This window comes from Maniola jurtina, chromosome 3 (genome assembly GCF_905333055.1).
Source record: "Maniola jurtina chromosome 3, ilManJurt1.1, whole genome shotgun sequence".
Taxonomy (NCBI): Eukaryota; Metazoa; Arthropoda; class Insecta; order Lepidoptera; family Nymphalidae; genus Maniola; species Maniola jurtina.
Window position 1 is genome coordinate 5,935,427 of NC_060031.1, and position 22,405 is coordinate 5,957,831.

A 22,405-nucleotide genomic window follows, 5' to 3' on the forward strand; every position below is an offset into this window, starting at 1 on the left:
GTAACCTTACTTTTTATTCCATTAGCGCTCATGTGAGGCCCCTGTAGCCAAATATCGTGGAATAATAAAAGCTGTTTAGTAATGATAATACGGAACGCAGCTCACGCCACACTAGACTAACTGAATTAAACTTGTGCACCATGAATTTCGTGTTTATGCTTATTGCTGTAGCAAATTAGTTGCAAACTAACGTACACTTTTCATGGAATTCATGTTAACCGCGACGCTACATACTTTCTCCGCGAAATGAAATTATGAATGCAAAGTTAGGTTTAAGCGCTTAAGATGAATGCAAGTTCATCGAGGAGAACTTTTACAATAGCCGGCTGCCTGGTGCAAAAAACTTGGTCACATTTTAACTCTGGGAAAATCCGGAAGCGTTTCAAATTGTGATCCTCTTTGGAGCTTTCTCTTTACTTTATATGCGCAATGTACAACGCTATTGCTCTAACACAAACTTTTTATTTTCGTTTATACCGAGTCAATCGTCCGCGAACATTTTTCAGGCAAAGTTTAACAGTGGAGGCAATCGCTCCTGAAATTCGAAAATGAAATCGTTCCGAGCGTCGCCAAGATTTATCGATGGATGTTTGAATTTACTTTCAAACTTTCGGGGCATAAACTTATGACACGTAATCGTATATTATACTCAAGATTTTTTCTGTATTCAGAAAATTTATCTTTTGTTTCAAAGGAACTGTCGGTATAACTTTGTTTGCAATTGGAAGCCAAACTGCGAACACAGAGCTACGAGTATGGTCACTGGGGTACGCTTAAATGTTTAGAAGTAAAAACAATGTTAACCAGTGCAATGCGAGGTGACCCCAATCCTATGGATGAAAAGAACACGACAGGTCTAGAATATGATGTACCCTTCGATTACATAATATTTCTATCTGTTCATACCAATCACTGAATTTCCGCGAAAACTCAAGGTTAACATTGTTTTTGATTTTCGGAAACAGCTCCACTTAAGTAAACGGTGAAATTTTGTTTTTAGATAATATTTTGCTTTCCAACTTTATCTAAATACTAGCCGATGCCCGCGACTTCGCCCGCGTGGATTTAGGTTTCAAAATCCCGTGGGAACTCTTTAATTTTCCGGGATAAAAAGTAGCCTATGTGCTAATCCAGGATATTATCTATCTCCATTCCAAATTTCAGCCAAATCCGTCCAGTAGTTTTTGCGTGAAGGAGTAACAAACATACACACACACACACACACACACATACAAACTTTCGCCTTTATAATATTAGTGTGATTACCTGTCATCGATTAATTTCCGCGGGAATTTGGAGATAACATGGATTCCTGGAAATGGCTCTAACTATTGGATTGATGACGTGTATCAGATGATACTTCCTAAAATGTGCTCATATTTATTTTAACCCCCGACCCAAAAAGAGGGATGTTATAAGTTTGACTTGTGTATCTGTCTGTGGCATCGTAGCTCCTAAACTACTGAACCGATTTCAATTTAGTTTTTTTTTTTTGTTTGAAAGGTGGCTTGATCGAAAGTGTTCTTAGCTATAATCCAAGAAAACCGGTTCAGCCGTTTGAAAGTTATCAGCTCTTTTCTAGTTACTGTAACCTTCACTTGTCGGGGGTGTAATAAATTTTTAATTTACACTTATTACTAAAGACATCGCCCAGGAATTTTACGGGGCGAAGTAACGAGCAATAACTTGAATTTGTTTTTAGGCCCGATTTTTCAATCTTCAAATAACTTTTATCTAAAGAAAAATTTGACGTTTTGACAAATTTCCTATACAAAAACTGTCGAAATGCCCAATTTATTCCTCTGATAAAAGTTATTTGTCAATTGGAAAAGACGTGTTTTCTGTTCTAAACGTACGTATACCCAGTCTCAAATCATTAATATACGGTCGTATCGCTAGGTGTGCACGTATCACCGCGACGACGGCCACTGATGTATTCGCGAAAAATTTTCCACCTGTAACCGCACGTAATTGAAATATACCACCGTTTTTATACTGTTTTGCGTACAATATTCAAAGAAGCATGCACTCTATATACTTACTACTAAAATCCAATCTAGGTACTTATATAGAATATAGATACTACCTAACACAAGTGTAAATTAAATATTTATAACACTCCCGACAAGTGAAGGTTACAGTAACTAGAAAAGAGCTGATAACTTTCAAACGGCTGAACCGATTTTCTTGAATTATAGCTAAGAACACTCTCGATCAAGCCACCTTTCAAACAAAAAAAAACCAAATTAAAATCGGTTCATTAGTGTAGGAGCTACAATGCCACAGACAGATACACAGATACACAGATACACACTCAAACTTATAACACCCCTCTTTATCGGTCGGGGGTTAAAAATAACTTTCCACAGCAAAATTGGCAGTTAGTGGGGCTTGCTGACAGAAGTCAAACTCAAAATCAAAATCATTTATTCAAAGTAGGTACTATTTTACTATTTTTAATGGTCAGAATTGTTACATTTTAAGATGAGTGGGGATAATTAATAACGTAAATTTAAAACTAAAGCTACGAGGGTTCCAAACGCGCCGAACAAAACACGCGAAGTGAAAACTTAAAACTATGAAATAAAAATAACAGTGATGAAAACAGAGAGTGAAATATAAAACTATGTGTAAGTACTTACCTACTTATCTAAAATTTTCAACCTAAACTTCTTAAAAAAATAATAACTTGTATTGGGATGGAGACCTAACTAGCAAAAAGTAAAACTAACGTACCTATAGGTACGGAACGCTAAATCGCACCTCACTGTCTGAGCTGCAGCACATAAGAGTCAGCGAGACAACAACCTAGCAACAGGTCATAATTCTAACGGACAAATTCATTTTATTCTTCATATTATTTAATATTAACTTTAAGGCTATTTCCAATGATGGAATGGGATTCCAACAAAGTGAATGTCTTGCTTTTCCGACGTTCTACAGACTACAAATATTTAAAGAGAGCGCCGATCGCTTCATATATGTATAAAAAATCGGGCAAGTGTAAGTCGGGCTCGCACACGAATGGTTTCGTACCGTACAACAAATAACTTATTTGTTTATTTATTAATAATTTATTTGTGGTTTTTTTTTAACCTATTTATATCTATAGCGGTAATATGAAACATGTTTTGTGAAAACAACTCTTTAACACGTAACCAACACTGTCACGATTCACGTGATATAGCAGCTGACAGACTTACAAACGGACGAACAGACGGACAGAGGAGGCTTAGTAGGTAATTGAGTCTCGTTGGCACCCTTGGGTGCGGAACCCTAAAAAGTAAACAAGTTTCAATTGAATGCCACACGTCATCGCAGGGCATATTCAAGGGATGCGCCTTGAAATTTCCAATAAAAATCTGAAAACCAGTTTGTATTGAGTCGATATTTCATTTCATCTCATTCACACTGCGTCTAGACTTCGAATAGTGGGATTGCTTATATACACTCCAATACATTATACATGAGCTGGAAATATAAGTCCCGGCTTTCATTTTGTACGAGCCACTAGTGAAATTAACAAGTTTTTATTGGCATTACTCCAATCGAATAAGATTGTTAAAATGATAAAATTGAAGGTAGGTACACTTAAATATTATTGCAAAATCCGGAAGGATTTGACAAACATTATATACATAAATTACATTATTCTATAGCATAAAAACGGCTGGCCAGTCGAGTTGGGTTCGGCGGCTAAGGTCTTCCTAAGTTGCTGGAATGGCCACTACCCATTAGGTGGACAGACGGCATTAAACGAGTGTCTAGAAACCGCTGGATTTAGATGATGCAAGATTTTGACGTGTGGATTGTGGAAGTCACTACAAAAACCCTTGTTCAGTAGTTAGTGTCTACCTATTGGTTGACGCTGACGGTGATGATGATGATAATTTTCTGGTGTCTGGTGAATGAATAAATGAGTGATATCTCGTACCATATCATGTCTTTGTTATGCTACTCATAACCTGTTTCCTTTACACGCCTAAGTAAAACTTAAGAAATATAAACATGTCCTTTATTAAAGCCATAAGGAGGATTCACATCATACCAAAAGCTTCGACAAAGCATTTCCAGTTAACAGGGCTCTCTCCGTCACTCTTTTGATACAATCGCAGTTCCAATTTCATTTGAATATTAAGCAATCAAAGTCCATGAAATTTTGCAGACATATTCTAGAAACTAATATCTGTGTCTGTGGTGTTTTTATTTTCTAAAAATATGTAGTTTTACCGACCGCGTAACTTTGAAACCGAATATTTTAACAGAAATCTGGAAAACCACAGACATAGATATTAGTTTCTAGAATATGTCTGCAAAATTTCATGGACTTTGGTTGTTTAATATTCAAATGAAACTGGAACTACGATTGTATGAAACGAGTGACGGAGAGAGCCCTCTTAAATACTATTCCAACTCTCCATCTCTTTTTGTCACATAGAAAATGCCAGCCATCTCTTAATCAGCTGCTAAGCTACTCACATTGTTACGAAAGTCAGTGACAAGTAGAAGCCGGAATCGCGCTTTTTGACGTTAAAATCTATCAAGCACTGATGTGTAATAGTGCCTATTTGTTCTCGTCCAGAATTGCAGCGGTTAATCCTTGGCACGCCGCGGACGGCATGTCCGCATAAAATAATCCATGATAGAACGCCCCTTGCATGCACGCACACGACTGTCGCATCGCTTCTTGGCTTGTTCTTTTTGTTTTATTTAGTTTTGTCTTTTTATCGATGACAGTTTAGCGCTTGACCGCAATATGGTCTGATACTAAAATTATGATGCAGATGAAACGTGATGAAAGCGCTGCAATCTGCAAAGAGACTAGACTAGCAATTTTATAAAATAATGCTAAGTCGTTAATTTGCTTAGCAAACGACTTTGCCTATCCAGAACCTTAGATTTCTTACAGACGACCGGCACTTTGTCGATGAAAGGGGTAATGTTACCGTCGATGTGTAGCGATGGCTGCCTCCAGTACAATGAGGTAAATCTGTACTTACGTGTATGGTATATAGACGGCCTAGCATCGTAATTTGAGAACTCTTTGGCAAATTAACGTACCTCCGATGTCACGTTAATTTGCCCTAGGAAACTCACACTAGGGGTTCTGATTGATTCCACATCAGCCAGCGTTCTGCCTCGTTACAGTGGTTTGGATGACTTTTTTTATTTTGTAATTTTTATATTTAAATATTTATAGTATTTGTAAATAAAGACTTCTAACTCTTGTGAATAAGAAAAATAATTTCTCAAACTGACTCTTTCACTAAGTAGTATCTAGGCCCTTGCATAATATAATTAAAGTAACAACGCACTCCAGCCGGCTATGAAAAAAAGGAAATACGGTTTACCAAAGTTCTTGTTTATGAACGTAATTATATGTCATTGATCTGATTTTGGCCAATAGATAGAATGTAAAATTATGTGAAATTTATTGAATATTAGATACAAGTACAAGAGTGCAGTAGTTGCTGTATAGTGGCTGTATATAGCAAAATTGGTAGCACGCTAACGACCCACTTACGCCACTAGATTCGGTGGTAAATTCGACCAAATAGGCAATAAGAGTGAGTAGCGGACTGCAGCAACGCACTGTACACGGTCTTGTTACCGACTCAATCTGGTACCGTAAGGCTGTGGACACACTGGCAACAAACAGAATATTATGTTTTTATTTAACTCAGGCCCGACTTTTCAATGGTCCAATACTTTTATCGAGGAATTTTGACGTTTTGACAGATTTTCTATGCAAAAACTGTCAAACCCCATATTTATTCCGGAGATGAAAATCGATTCTTAAAACGTTTGGTATTCAAACGGATAGACAGAGAGCCAGCGATGGCCAGACATTCGTTATTTTATAAAAGCTGAAAGTTTCGATGCGTATTGTCTCCAACACAGGGAGGAACGATCAGTGTCTATGAAATTTGGATCATGGTGGCTTTGGTAGATGACAGGTAACAAAGTTATACAATTTTTTACATCAAAGCATAGTCTAATTTTTGCATATATTTTTCGAAAAAGTATTTAAACATCACATCATTCATTGCCAGACACTTAGTGTCGTGGCAACTCCCTACCAGAACTTTAAGGGTGTCTGGCAGGGGGTTGCCCATATCTTGCATATCTTTTCACCGGTAAGTGAGCATAGTGAGGCAAAAGCAATAGTATTGTTAGCTCGTTCGCCTCGCGTCCTGATAGCTCCAACAAGTTTAGCACTCATGAAGATTGCTCTCACATCCCTGTAACTCTATCCACTGTATTCCAAACAACCGAAAATACTCGTACGTTCGATGTAATACTGCAGTTCAGCTGAGGGGATTGTGGTATCCGCATGCAACAGTGTATGTCAAATGTTTATAACTATTTTTAACCCCCGACCCAAAAAGAGGGGTGTTATAAGTTTGACGTGTGTATCTGGGTATCTGTGTATCTGTGTATCTGTGTATCTGTCTGTGGCATCGTAGCGCCTAAACGAATGAACCGATTTTAATTTAGTTTTTTTTTTGTTTGAAAGGTGGCTTGATTGAGAGTGTTCTTAGCTATAATCCAAGAAAATCGGTTCAGCCGTTTGAAAGTTATCAGCTCTTTTCTAGTTACTGTAACCTTCACGTGTCGGGGGTGTTTTAAATTTTTAATTTACACTTGTTCCTGAACATTTTCATTTCAAAGCAACATAAAAATAAAAGAATGGTGATAACCTAGTGGTTATCGGTCTTCTATTCGGGAGGTCGGGCGTTTCGAGGGTTCAATCCCGGGTACGTAATCTAACGTTTTGCAGTTGTGTGCGTTTTAAGCAACTAATTAATATCACTTGCTTTAACGGAAGGAAAGAATCGTGAGGAAACTTGCATTCCTGAGGGTGCTCCATAATGTTCTCAAAGGTGTGTGAAGTCTGCTAATCCACACTAGGTCAGTGTGGTGGACTATACCCTTCTCATTGTGAGAGGAGACCCGTGTTCAGTAGGGAGCTGGCGATGAGTTGATCATGATGATGATGACGCATTTGTAGAATCGAACGTCTCTGCCTATTCTAGTCATTCGAAACGTCACGTCGCGCAATAAAACTAAGTCATGTAGCTCACGTATAAATAATAGTCTCAAATTTACCTCCCTGATAACAAGGACATTTACAAATTCAGCGCACTGATAATGTGAACATTTACAAATTTAGAAGCAGCTTGAAAGATTGCGTTTAGCGTCCGTCCGGAGCGATACGACACGTACCGGCGCGGCCTACCCGTCGTATCATAATAACGGGGATAGCTTCATACGATGGCCGATTAATGAAGCCGGCGTGCTCCACAGAACGTTGCCGTAATAGTTTTACGACTAACCCCTATCCCCCCTACAACCCCACGGCTCTGCCCGGCTCGACTACTTGATTATGCATCGCACACTTCCTACCGATTATCGAACTAGTAATGAACGCTACCGCATACAAAATTTAGAAACTTTTTACCATACCTACTCCGATTTCACTAATTTTTATCCTTAAAGTTTTAAACTGCGATTATCTACCGTAATAGTATTACGTTCCGAGGATCTGAACATCCTTATTTTTAACGTTCGTACTTTAACATAATTCTGTGCTTATTTCTTTAGTAAAAATGTACCTGAAACTGTCATCACCATCACCAACATGATCATGCCATCACCGACTCACCACAGTGCAGTGCAGAGATCTCCTCTCAGAATCAGATACTTTCACTGAACTATTCTATCATATTTCACGCAATCAGTAAATCATATCTATATTCCAGTTTAATACCTTGTTAGGCATTTTCAATGATTCCAAGAAGTACAACAAACCTATCACTGCCGCAATAGGTAGGTACAACTGTGCAAGGCAATCAACTAGAATCGCAGTTATGCTCGCTAGAGGTATTATGGCAGCCTGCATGACGCTTAAACTGAATATTGGAGCCTACTCCTGCGTAATTAATAACCTAGTTCGAAGATTATCAGCAAAGTAATCCAATGTAAAATAAGCTCTGCAAAAATGCAAAATCCCCTTGCACACGATAGTATTAATGCAAATTCTATCCAGATAAAAGTCCTCGTAGACGGTGTTCAATAGCGATTTTATTAAATTTCATATGATATGCTACGAACACGTCGATCCAATTCAACTATAGCTCGTCGAGTCGTGAGTCCTCTCGAGCATGAATTAAGCACTTTAGCCGGTCGCGCATCTGTTAAGATATGGCGCGGAGCGGCGACGTCTGCGAGGGCGGGGGACGCCGAATCCCTCTCATTTACCACCACTCGCTTCTCTGTAGATGTTTGCCGAAGCGATTGCGTCGAAGGATCCTTCCTTTATGGTGCTACTTAGAGTCTCATAGTGATTCGCGGTTTTATTTCGGACGGCTCATGTAATGGGGCGCACATTTTTCACGCTACGCGAATGGCGGACCCGATAATCTTTGCATTTATATCGTGATCCTTTATTGATTTTAGATTTTTAGTGGAAAGCGAAACGAATGAAACGAGCGTGAATGGAGACGCGCTCTCTGTAAGCCGATGTAAGCCTCGACGATGATATAAACTTCCATTCAGCCCGGCGCATATCAGAAACCCTAAAGTTACACACGCATTTCCATGAAATACATACTCGTGTAATTTACTAATGTACGTGTACATTATACCGAAAGTTCCATAAACGAATTAGAAATATTTTCGCAATCTATAAATCATAACATTAGCTCGACCCTCCAACAGGAAAGGGGTATCTTAAGTTTTAAAACTTGAGCCATAAAATTATGATAAAGGGTTTTGTTTTTACGAGTAAAATAATTTACCCAAAGTCACGTTTAAACACTTAACGCCTATGAAATCAGGAATAATACTGTTTTTGCAGAAAATTGCGTCGAGAAAATGTTGTTATAACGCGAAATGCTCAAATTAATTAAGAAAGTAATTTCAGTAAGCAATCAAAACGAAACTAATTTGTCTTGTTTTTGGCAGTGTATAAATTCATCATTTATAACGATACACCCGAATTTAACACATTTTTCTCGCGGAGACCCTTCATTCCCTTAAGCCTAAAAGAAAAGAAACAAAAGGAATGGGACCTACCATTAAAATAAATAAAAGGAAATAAAGCACCGACCGCAAATTATTTCACTTACCTACTTCTTTTTATAAAAATGCGAACGACGCATTAAATTTTGGGGAGAAAGGAAACTCCCTTGTAAGCAATATCGAGCAGGCAAATTTTTCAGATATTGCCTTCAGGTAGCGCACATTTATTATGTACCCGAATATATTACTCTTGATTCATTGGCTTTAGATATTGATTTACTTTGCTTGCATAAACTGTAGTTGGGTGAAAGTCCACGGTAAACTACCGGGCTTTGACTTGAAGAATTAAGGGTAAAGTTCGTGTCGTGCGTGCGGACACTTTGGCAGCTGAACTTTACTAACTAAGGACACCTTGCACAACTAGAATTGTTACTGGTGTGTTACATGTACAACGATTAAATTGTAGATTCATTTAAATTATTTCAAAAAACATATGTAAGATAAAATTGGCCATCTTTTTATCGACTGCTTCCCTATGCTGCATTTTCAGAAATTTAATCCTTCGAAAAAAATTCTAAGTACCTATCTAACCTCTGAAAACTTTGTTCTAGTTGTAAAAAATATTGTATTTAAATTTATAAGAGTTTCAGATGAAAACATATGAAAATTAGTGCCCGAAAAATGAAAGTGCTGACTCTACAAGAAATTATACAACCGAGTAAAGTAGGCAGGCTGTCACTTAATATCGTTGTTTACGACGGTAACTTCTAAACTGTTATCACTTTCAGGACACCAGCGGTACATCTTGGCCTTTGCCGATGTCCACTTGATTTACGGTTACGATAAGGTGTCGACCTAAAAAGTTTCGTACTGCCCCAAGACGAGGAATATTGTCTCGGAAGATTTAAAACCGAAAAACAACACGAAACATTATCTTTCCTTTTTTTGTTTCCACGAAATATCTCTCGGTCTACCGACTATTCGCTATCAGTTTGGGTCGGTACGTGAATTATGTTGCTTACATTTATTTCGGAGCCCTGAATCTCAAGAACTATTGCTTGTTATAAATTGTGATGCGGATATTGATATAAAAAATAATAAGGTTTTTTGTATAGTTTGATAAGTTGGGCAGGTAATTTGTTATTTTTTACTAGCATTTTCACTGAATATTCTGAGAGTTTTTTACTGTTTTCGTAAAGGTACATTTTGAAAGGTTTTCTTTTGTAGTGCATATTTGCAAACGAGGGCGCTACCAGTGCAAGGTAAGTGACGAGATATTACCATATTTACATTCATAAAAATAAATAAAATTTATATACTTAAATAAACTAAATTATTTTAATTATTTGTCTTGTTAACTTTAGATCATAAAATGCTCTACCCGAATGAACTAGAACGGGTCGACCGTCCCCTTAGTTTAATTTAACTTTGGCCAAATCAGACAATAGCAGCGAGTGAGCTAAGGTATTTAATTACCAAAGCGCTAACAGCGTCCTGATCCCAATATATCAATAAGCATAAACAAAATGTTCCATTTAACTCAAAGGCAAAACACGTAAGGGTCTTCGGTAACTGCATAAGGACGTGCCAAAACTGTTTCAAAGGGAGCTGCCAAAAACTTTGTTAAAATCTAATTTTGATCTATACTATAAATAATCGAACAGTGCGTGTTGAAAGTGATGACATATGGATCCAAGATATGGTCGCCAATTATCATAGGCCACATAAGAAAGCTCACAGTCACTCAATGGGTGATGGAGAGAGATAATGCTTGGAGTTTCTCTACGTGATCAAATCAGAAATGAGGAAATCCAAAGTAAAACCAGATTAACTGACATAGCTTAACAGGTAGAGAAACTTAAAGGCACATAGTTCGAAAAACCAATAGACGTTAGGGTCCCAAGGTGTTGGAATTATGATGGAAAGCGCATTGTTGCACCCACTAGGTGGACAGACGACATCGAGACACGAGCGGGCGGGTCGCCTGATGTTAAGTGATTACCGCCACCCATTAACATTTGTAGTACCAGAGGAATCGCCAATGCGTTCAATGCCAAGTAGTAGGCGAAGTCCTTTATTTGTAGCAGGCTGCAGGCTACGTTTAGATTCCTAACCGATTCGCTTCAATATCGAAGCCAGGGATATTATTTCAGGGCCGAGACACGGTTAATATTGAGTTGTGAAACCTACGATTTACCTAAGAGAGTCGCTGTTAACGGAGCAACTTTACCCTGACACTTTGACAACTTATTTCTTGTCTCGGGACTTGCTAAATCTCTCCGTTTGTTTATATAGCGGTTTGATTGCTGTTTGGATAGTGATTGTTATTAAACCTTGGGTTTAGGTATCGAGAACTGTTTTAATGCTAAACGTTAGCGTGTTTATATCGTTTATGGAGTTTTAGGTTAGGCTGAACTTGATTGTGAACTACTTAGCTGGATATAGATCAGCAATCATCAATAATTTTATTGAAACTAGTATTTTCTTAAGCTATGCGAATTTTCATTCACCATAATATGACTTATTTTGAAGTTAGACTTCGCAATAAGAACAAAATGAAATATGAAACAAAAAATTCTCTCCAACTTGTTGTATTATATATTATTATACGTGGACCAGAGTCCGTCCGTTCGCGTTTTTCAGCGCATTTGCCTAAGAATCTGAAAACTTGATAAAACTTAATGTTACTTCAAAATTACCGTTCAGATTTGTTAGGTGTTAGTTGAAATGAAATACGTGGGCAGTGGTACAGGCGCCAATAATATGTCTGCTTGATTTGAACCCAGTCTAAAAGATTGACATGTGCAATATTTCTCTTTGTGCATCATACTTCTCATTGCTGAGAGTCTTGACTCTTTACCATTAATCACATAGTGGTAGAAGTTGAGATTCCCAAATCCACCCGCTAACATCTCGACTAAGAAAACTAGATTTACACCCTCAAGTTTTTATATATCGGTGCAATATTTAACGTACGACAAAATCGCCAGGGCATTCATAGCATAAAATATGTTATATTTCATCTAAATCTAGATGTACTCGTAGAATGGTGTAGTCTCTGCAGATTCAGCAGTAGATTCCGAAGCGAAATATTTGAGCGATGCGCAAACCAACACGGCTATTAAAGGAATTTAGTTTTGGCAACCTGTAAAGTTGATAGCGAAATCTCCACTCATTGAACTAGCCCAAATGCTTAATTCAGTTGAAATAATTCCGAGTTCCATTGTTAAGTTACTAAATTTGAAGCCCGACATTTAACTGCTTACAATTCAAAGGTAACCGCAAATTTCTAAACGAGTATGCTTCTATAGAATGAAACTTATTTGCAAACCAATAACTTTTAGCCTGAGTTGGTCTGTTCACGCCGGCGTGGCTTGAGCAACCACGGCTGGCAAACTATGTGTAAAAGCATTCCTTTTCAGGTTTCGTTAATGTAAAACATCCCATATTAGGATGGGATCATTGCTTGTTCAAAACTTTTGATCAAACAACATAATAAGCCCTTAAACATTTCAGATACCCTTCATCCGTTCCTAATTAAAATCAATACTGTTGAGTAAACTGTGCTCTTTTGAGCTATATCAAAATACGTGAATTGCGATTGAAGGCCTTTTATTAAATACATTCAACTTTACTCGGAGAAAATAATTTTTTTAACAGGTACATAATGATTAATTTATTATTTTCTATAGGTAAATACATTATGTATTTAGTAAATATGATTCCTACTAATATTTCCATAAAATAATTCAAATAAGTATGAAGAACTTTTTAACTGTCACTTACCTAAATGCAGTAGACCAATCTAATTTAAAAGTTAATTTTAATATAACAAAATAAATAACCACAAGAAATGTTCTTTCTGAATAATATATTATTATAAAGTATGATGGATTGCTAAAATGACGTACCTCGACCGCCTCGTCGTGGGATCTTTCATAACCATAACCTCTGTGATTTCGCCGAATTTATTAAAGTAGTCTCGAAGGCTTTCTGTAACAAAGAGAAAAGTGGGTAAGTATACTTGATAATTTAGAACAAGAGAGAGTCTGACACTAAGAGCGTCTTACGCACTAAGAGTTCGTAGATTGATTTTTTTTTACAAACCCAAATATCTCCGCAAAAACATATAGGTTTGGGAAGATACATAACGTACGATGGTAGCATCTTGCGATGCAAGCGTTCTCATATTATTTAGACAGGCTCTTTACGCACTACATCCAAGTCCAAGAATTCTCGATTCGTAATAGCCGTAGTAGTAGTATTTGAATGAGAGGTTCCACACTAGATCTAAAGTTTTCCGATGCCGAGAATAGCTCCAATTCAGAGCATTGTGTACGGATCTAATTACTCACAATATTTCTTATTTGAACGCTTGGGCAATGCGTCTGTTCCTAAAGATGCAGGTCGAAGAATACGCAAGCAGTATATAAGTTATGTATGTCAAAACGGACGAAGTTTGAAATCGACATCCGGATTTGATCTAGATCAATTTCCTTGGATTATAGTCGGATGCAGTGCGTAAAGAGATTCAGGATCTGTCCTAGTAAAACTAGCATATTCCCGCGACTTTATCCGCATGGACCGCGTTTGAAATGTATGTAATTTCAAACCCCTATTTTACCCGCTTAAGGGTTGTTTTCAAAAATATTTTCTTAGCGGATGCCTACGTCATACTAGCTCGTAACTGTATGCCAAATTTCAGCCCGATCCGTCCAGTGGTTTGAACTGTGCGTTGATTGATAGATCAGTCAGTCAGTCATCTTTTCCTTTCAGCATCCAGGACGCGAGGCAAGTAGCGAAACCCTCTTGGTCCAGTGAAGATCCTTGACACATAAAATTGATACAATTTCGTTTTTTTGTAAATATGAATATTTACCTGCCTACATGCCTGAGAGTTCTCTATAATGTTCTCAAAGGTGTGTGAAGTCTGCCAATCCACACTCAACCAACGTGGTGAACTATGGCCAAACCCTTCTGATTCAGTTAATTAGATTTCTTTGTTTCTAGAATTCGATAGCTTTTTTCTAAAGCGAAAGATATTACGCATCGGCATGGGACAAAGGCAGTTCACGGTACATTCTTTGAACACTTACACAATGGAAGGGACGCATTTTGTAACGAAACCTTTTCGATTCCCAGTTCATAAAAGTAAGACGATAAGAGTCGTACCCTCTGAATGACTTAAGAAGCCGTCATCCAAAATGTTTCAGCGTGTACCCTGAATAGGAATACACTTTGAGTTCTTATGTTACAAGGAATTTTCGGTGACAGGGCGTTCTTATATATTTAATATCATATTTTTAGTGTTCCGGGATGAAGTTCTTTAAAAATCCCCTATTATGTAAAAAAAAAGTTTTTCTTTACTTCAATTCAAACAACAAAAAATATCGAACATTTATTTTTCGATGAAAGGTAGGTCATTGCTCTATCTCGGTAATACAATAGAAGAAACCTGTGGGGTTTGGAGTTTTCCTAAGTAAAATAAACTTTCTAAACATTCAATAAATACTCGTAGGTACACACTGTTTTATTATACAAAGCTAAACCTGGAAAATATAAATGGAGCCCTACTTAATTCTAAACTGTTTTTATACTATAGGGGTACTTACTGTGTCAAATATACAATCCAAACCTAGAAAGATTTTATTGGTGTTTAAAAAATTAAAGCAAATATAATAAATTATACAAATTAATAAGGAATATTAACATGATTGCATTACTTTCAAATGATTAATGACTTTAAACTCAAATGTTCGTGGTTAAACGGTATAATTACGAGTATAAATCATTTTTGGCTACATAGGTTACGCCGCAATTATTTTTATTAAAGTTTAATAGCGATATTTTTAACCAGTTACATTATAGATAATATACTGTTGTCTTGATAAGACCATGTCAGCCCAGAAATAATTATGAATATACATAATAATAGCGTACGACACTGCCTGCCACGACTTCTGAACTCCAATCGATAGTATGTAAATAAAATCCACATGGCATCCATCTATCCGCCTGGATGTACACGGCACGGCTTGCTGAGGTAGTCTAGTTAGGCAGTCTGCATTATTTTTATCACCATTAAGCTCCAAGCCAAGATGGCAGACCATTCGTGCGAACGCACTCGTTTGGAGCGGGCGCTTTCTCAATAATTGATAAAAGTTTTTTGTTTACCCACACCAAAATAATAAAATGGGAATATGAGTGAATTTAGTAAGGAAATGGAGTGCGAACGTTATATTTCGTGTGAAAATGAATTTGACGAAAGTGTACGATGCGAAAAAAGGCAACGGGAAAAAAGTTTGCGTGACAGTAGTGGCGCGAGTATTGATGAAGAAGGATTTACAATGGTAGCGCGGCGGCGTACCAAACGTCTCGCTGTACGCAAGTCGGGTAGTAGTGATTTGAATGATGACATCGATATGATGGGACAAACACAAGAAAATGAGAAGATTGAGGTGAGTGTTACGTCAAAGGAAATTTTGCCTAAACAAATGGCACTAGCGAAACTATTACGATCAGAAAATATACTAAGCATATTGAGTATTAAATATAAAAGTCCTTTTAAAGTTTTGATAGAGTTTGGTGACAAAGAAAATGCTCACAAGCTTCTAAGCAATAAAAGGTTTGCGGAAGCAGATTATAGATGTCAATTAACAGAGGGGTTGCAAATGATATTCGGTGTAGTACGAAATATTGATTTGGATGTTCAAGAGGAAGAAATGCTGGCGAGTTTTGAAAGTGAATTCGAAATTTTATCTATTAAGAGATTAAGGAGATGTTTAGATAATGGTGACTGGATTGAGAGTGAATCAGTAAGGGTGTGTTTTAAGAGTCCTACCTTACCCTCGTATATACTAATATACGGGTGCAGATTTAAGGTGGAACCATTCACATTTCCTGTCACGCAGTGCTCTTCCTGCTGGCGCTATGGTCACACAAAGAAATTTTGTCCAAGAAAGAAGGATTTTTGCCCAAAATGTGGAGAACAACACTCAAATTGTGAGACCAAGATATATTCTTGCATTAACTGCAATGGGAATCATATGGCACTTGAAAGAATGTCCTGTCCAGTTTTTCTCAAAGAAAAGGAGATCAGGAAGATTATGTGTGAGGAAAACTGTAAATATCGACAGGCTTTGCTTATATATTATGATAAAAAGAAATTAAGTGATAGACGTCAGCGTTATAATATGAACGAAACAAATGAAGAATTCAACAATCGTAACGTAAATTATAATGAGACGAATTTGAATAAGACTTATAGAGATGTTCTAGTTACTGAAGCTGAAATTCATAATGAGAAGAAAGAAGAGTCATCAGATAGTGAAATAGAAATGGAGAATATTGAGACGGTACAAACTGGGTCACAGAAAGAAAAAAAAAGGAAGAAAAAAGGAAGTAAGGTAGAACGTGTAGTTGGTGATACAGAATATATAGCTGAAAATACAGAAAGAGAAAAACGCCAAGGAGAAAATAGAGAAGAATATGAGAAGAGACGTAAGAGATTTGACTTTGTAAGGTTGCTATTAAAAATTAAGGATGTGTGCTTTTCACAAACAAGTTTGGAGAATAAAATGAAATTGATTTTTAAAGTTATCATAGAGGAGATTAAAATGCTAGTAGTTGGATTGATCAGTGATAATGACATGCTGAAAAATTTCTTTAGTATATTTCACAATGGATAGCTACAACAATAGGTGCACTTTAAACATTATGCAATGGAACTGCCAGAGTTTAAAACCAAAATCAACAATTTTTAAGGCATTTTTGGATCAAGAGAAGATACATATTGCGATTTTGAGTGAAACGTGGCTAAATGAGGAGGATGATTTTAATGTTAGCGGTTATAATATATTTAGGAAAGACCGAATTGATGGTTATGGTGGTGTAGCGATAATAGTGCATAAGAGTGTAAAAGCTAGACTTTGTAATATAGATATTAGTAATGTAGGAATAGAAATAGTATATATTAAGGTTCTTAACTGTAATAATTTAAAAAACATTGTCTCTGTATATTGTCCATCATCTGTTCACACTACACAGGCTGATTGGGATGGAATTTTCTCAAAATTCGGGGTAAGTAGCATAATTGCCGGTGACTTTAATGGTCACCACACTAATTGGGCGAATAAATGTGATGTTAGAGGGAACCAGTTACAGGATGCTTGTCTTGACTCTGGTTTGATTACAATTAATGATGGTGAAGCTACAAGGATTAAATTAAATCAGAATAATTTGCAAGAAACCTCTCCAGATGTCACATTTGTCTCTTCGGATATAGCGATTGGCATTAGATGGCAGGTAACTAAAGAGAATTTAGGTAGTGACCATTTAGTAATTAAATTTACTATCAATTATGTGGAAAAGGTACAATTGGTTGAAAAGCGTAATTTTAAAAAGGCTGACTGGGATTCCTACCAAGAAACACTTCAAGAATCATTTGACTCTCCTATGAACATTCAAAATATACAACAAAGTTATGATTCCTTTATAGACAGAATAAATGATGCTGCTAATAAACATATACCTAAGATTAAAATTTGCACTAGTCCAAAGTCAAAATTTAAACCCCAGTCTTATTGGTGTGATTCTATATCGGAGGCTGTCGCTAAGCGTAGGCTAGCTTTAAAGAATTTTCGTCGCAATCCAACACCCGATAATCTTAACAAATTAGAGGAAAAAATTCAAGAGAGTAAAAGGGTCATATGTCGTTATAAGTCACTTGATTGGCAGAATATGTGTGATAGTATTTGTGAGGAGACGTCCGCGTCTGTTATGTGGGATAAGATGCGATGGGTAAAAGGATACAAAAAACGGAAAGTGTATGCCTCTGATGTCCAAAAAGTAGAATTATTGTGTAAGTTAGCACCAGATTATACATTAGCACCGATGCCAGAATTAAAATCTAGGAATACTATTTTAGAATCAGCTTTTACTTTACAAGAGTTGATAGCATGTTTAAAAAAGAAAGACACGGCACCTGGAGAAGATGCAGTAACATATTCGATGATTTATAACTTACCTTTAAACGCGAAATTAGAGTTACTCAACCTTTATAATGCCATTATTGTTGCTGGCCAAATACCGAATCAGTGGCGAGAGGTAACGATTGTGCCAATTCCAAAACCAGGTATTAATGGTTCTGTCTGTAATAATTTAAGACCTATTGCACTTATTTCATGCATTTGTAAGATATTTCATTCTATGTTAACGAAACGCATCGAGTGGTTTGTTGAAAAATATCAATTATTATCTCAAAGCACCTCTGGCTTTAGAAGAGGTCGATCTTGTTTAGACTGTATTACTCGTGTAACCTCATGTGTTCAAGAAGGATTTTCTAAAAACGTACCTACATTAGCTTTATTTTTAGATATAGAAGGAGCATATAATAATGTTGTTGTAAGCGAAGCTGTCAAAGCACTTGATGAAATTGGTGTAGGTTCGCAAATATGCAGATATTTATGGTGTTACTTAAGTGAAAGGTATTTAAGAATTGTAGCTGATAATAAGGGAGATTCAGATATAGTGAGATGGACTAGTATGGGCTTAGCTCAAGGTGACCCAATTTCTCCACTAATATTTAATATAGTAACGCGAGGAATTACACAAAATATTATTCCAGATGTAGCTATTAGTCAATATGCAGATGATTTTGTGTTCTACATAAAAGGAGCTAATTGGCAAGAACTAATTTTCAAAATGCAATGTACCGTTAATATAGTGGTGGAAAAGTTGAGGCTTATTGGCTTAGAACCCTCTCCTAGTAAAACTAAAATATGTTTATTTACAAGACAACGGAAAACAGAGCAATTTAATATTAAAATTCACGGTCAAATTGTACAAATTGTAAATAATATAAGATATTTGGGTATCTGGTTAGACAAATCTTTAAGGTGGACGAGACACTTGAATGAGATTAGTGAAAGAGCAACTAAATATCTAAATATTTTAAAAATATTAGCTGGATCAGGTTGGGGGGTACATCCTAAACATTTGCGCAGAATATACATTGCGTTAATACGTAGTAGATTGGATTTTGGTTGTTATTTGTATGATAATTCGGCTAAAACACACTTGTTTAAGCTTGATAGAATACAAAATCAAGCACTTAGAATTATAGGAGGATTCATTCGTAGTACACCCATACATGTTATGGAAAATGAAATGGGTATCCCTCCATTGTTAATTAGAAGGAAATATCTTGCATATAAGTATTGTATTAAGGCACAATCATGGCGTGATAATGGCATTGTAAATAGTTTAGATAAACTTAGTAACGTAGGTGAGTCACGATATTGGCTCAATAAAAAGAAACCTTTGCTTGCTGTCACATATGGTGAGACCAAAACAGAAGCTATTAACTCTTCTAAAGTAATGGAGATGTTTACTTTAAAATCATGGATCAGTAACATAAAATATGATGATATTATTATTATTAATTTAAAGTGTGTTAATAAATGTAAGAGGTCCTACGAAATCAATAGTTTAAAGTATGAAGTTATGCGGGAGATTAATAATACTTACAGTGGGTTTTACAAGGTCTATACTGATGGATCAAAGAGCGAATCAGGTACAGGTGCGGCTATATATGATCCGAGTCGTATTAGTCACAAAATATTCAAAGTTAACAATGAGCATATATCGATATTAACGACCGAATTGATAGCAATTTTTGAAGCACTTAAGTATATTTTAGAAATTGATGTGAGAAAAGCAGTTATATTCACAGATAGTAAAAGTGCATTGCAACATATTATTAGATGTACAAAAGGTTGCAGCGGAATATCGATAGCATATTCTATTCTTAGTATCATACAAGATTGTAGAGATAAGGGATTTTCAATAAAGTTTCAGTGGATTCCATCCCACATCGGACTGTCCGGTAACGAGGAGGCGGATCGATTGGCAAATTTGGCTCTTTTAAATGGGAAAAATTATAACATAGAACCTCACTATACTGAGGTGTTTTCAAAATTCAAAATCATTTGTTTTAAAAATTGGGATGAATATTTTAATGAGAGATCGCTTGACAAAGGAATATGGTATAGAACAATCCAATCCGAGCCTCCTCGTATACCTTGGTTTGTAAATAGTAAAATTAGTAGAAATAAGTTAGTTATAGCATTTAGACTTAGATCTGGACACGTGCCGTTAGGCAAGTTTAAACATTTAATGAGGAAAAGGGATTCTCCCAATTGTGAAGTATGTGGTAACGTAGATGATGTCTCACACTTGCTACTGGCATGTGTTCGGAATCACAATTTGAGAGAAACACTAATGTGTGAACTAAATTTAAATTTTATGAATATTGGTATTTTCAACTGTATTTTAAACAAACCTTTGAGCGTTTCGGCAATGAAAGTGTATGAATTTGTTAGTGATTCTCTCAAATTGTTGTAGTTTTAGTTATATACCTAGTTTAATTTTTATTTAGATTGTACCGATGGGGCTGGCATATAGGACACCTATAAAAGCCCCTTAAAAATATTAGAATAAAAAAAAAAAAAAAAAAAAAAAGATGGCAGACCTTAGCTTTTAGTCACAGGCTTAAAACACTTGACTTCAATTTCACTTGACACAAGGCTTGAAATTTGGCAGGTACCATTGTCCTATAGCACCAGTAAAGTTGAAAATCGGAAAACCGCGAATTTGTGGTTATACTACAAAAAAAAATAAGTATTATTTCTTGTGCGATGGTACAGAACCCTTCGTGTCTGAATCCGATTCGTACTTGACCGATTTTTTGTATTCATATTAAAGCATCTCAAATGTCTGCCTCAAACACATGCAAGAAACTCCAAGTTTGGATTTGCGGTAGTCGTATTACTCACTAATGGATGGGGTGGGTAAGGCTCCCTTTAAAATGAATATGCTGATTTCCCACGTTCGTGTTTTTAGGCTTATTTTACATAATTTCCGGTCAGTAACTGATGCATTATTTTGATTGATATTGTTGATATACATACTTATAAATGAATAAACTTTTTGATAATTTAAAATATTGTGGCATTCCGATGGTTGTGTCCATTTACGTGATTGAAATGTTTTTCAGGGATCTGTATTTTATTTAAGTTTAAAAAATGAATTTCGCGAAATCGAATGCGATATTATGTTATCATTATTTTCGAAATATTCATAATAATTAACTAAATATTTTGGTTAGTAATACAATAATTAGATAAAATGATATACTAACTATAATTTTAAGCAAAACAGAAATTCATGAAACTAAACTATCTGCAATGTTCATCGGGTTTTTTTTTATTATTTTTTGAATTATTGTTATTAAATATGCTTCCAGAATTTCGGAAACATTTTAAGCGATTACTTCTGTCAAATCGATTATGTCTTCAATTTTGCAAATATCAGCTTTTAGTTTTAGATTAGAATAATATTCTAATTTCATAAATCTCTATACTTAATACTGTGAAGCTCCATTTTTCTTATTAGAAAAATTGAGGCAATTATTTAAAATTAGTTAAGGTGATATTTAACTATAAAATAAGTTCCTCTACAGTCTATGCTATGAGGGGTTTCGATTAATACTAATTAAGAACAAACAGGCCAATCACAAGAGGCTTATTGTAGGATACATTCCAATTTAAACTTGCCTTCAATTCGAAAGTGCGGCGCTTCTAAAACCAAATGTTGGGCCTTGCTTTTAAAGTCGATTTTCAACTTGTTTCGGGACTGAACTTTTCTAATCTGACCAGGCTCCGGCTTCAGTACCGCACTTCGAAACATTAATGAAAAGTAACGATTGCATGTCCACTTCGCCATTAATCAGCTCTGCCGTGTATGAAGCAACCGGGTACTTAGCTTTTATTTATTTCTATGAGAACAGTTTATTTTTATCTTTGAAAAGAGCAACCGCCGAGTTTCTTGCTGGTTCTTCTTGGTAGGAAAGGCATTTCGAACTAATGGTAGATGCTTTTTCGACTCAAAAGTACTTGTAAAAGTCTAGTTGAATAAAAATATATTGAACTTTGATTTTTTATGGATTTTTATCGGTGAATTTTCATTCGCAACTTAAGGGCACGCATCTCTAACTTTCTAAAGCTATGTGCGTTTTAAGCAATTAAATATCAATTTCTTTAACGGTGAAAGAAAGTATCGTGAGGAAACCTGCATGCCTGAGAGTTCTCCAAAGTGGTCTCCAAAGTTCCCCAATCTGCACTGGGCCAGCGTGGCAGACTATAACCCAAGACCTTTCTCATTCTGAGACGAAATTCGTGCTCGGTAGAGTGGGTAGGTAATGGGTTGCTCATAAAGACGATGAAGGATCTTTAAAAGGTTTTCAGTGAAAACTGATTTTGGTTCGAATCGTGAAGAATGATTAATTTAAACTAATCAATAATCAGTATTTGAACCGTTTATT

The 22,405-nt window shown here is 36.1% G+C and overlaps 1 protein-coding gene and 2 long non-coding RNA genes across 7 annotated transcripts in view; 2 read left to right on the plus strand and 1 right to left on the minus strand.

Annotated features, from left to right (window-relative positions):
- LOC123880913 (RNA-binding protein Musashi homolog Rbp6) overlaps nucleotides 1-22,405 on the minus strand; it is a 656,888-nt gene that overhangs the window by 414,694 nt on the left and 219,789 nt on the right. For all 5 annotated transcript variants that reach the window (XM_045929319.1, XM_045929321.1, XM_045929318.1 and 2 more), the window contains exon 3: nucleotides 12,936-13,017. In XM_045929319.1, the coding sequence (XP_045785275.1) occupies nucleotides 12,936-13,017 (82 nt within the window). The remainder of the gene's footprint in view (nucleotides 1-12,935; nucleotides 13,018-22,405) is intronic.
- LOC123880918 overlaps nucleotides 1-22,405 on the plus strand; it is a 210,254-nt gene that overhangs the window by 16,363 nt on the left and 171,486 nt on the right. The gene's annotated exons all lie outside the window — the stretch shown is intronic.
- Nucleotides 1,239-5,983, plus strand: LOC123880917. The gene is made up of 3 exons (XR_006799369.1): nucleotides 1,239-1,256; nucleotides 5,461-5,467; nucleotides 5,829-5,983. It is a non-coding gene; the product is annotated as an uncharacterized LOC123880917 (long non-coding RNA).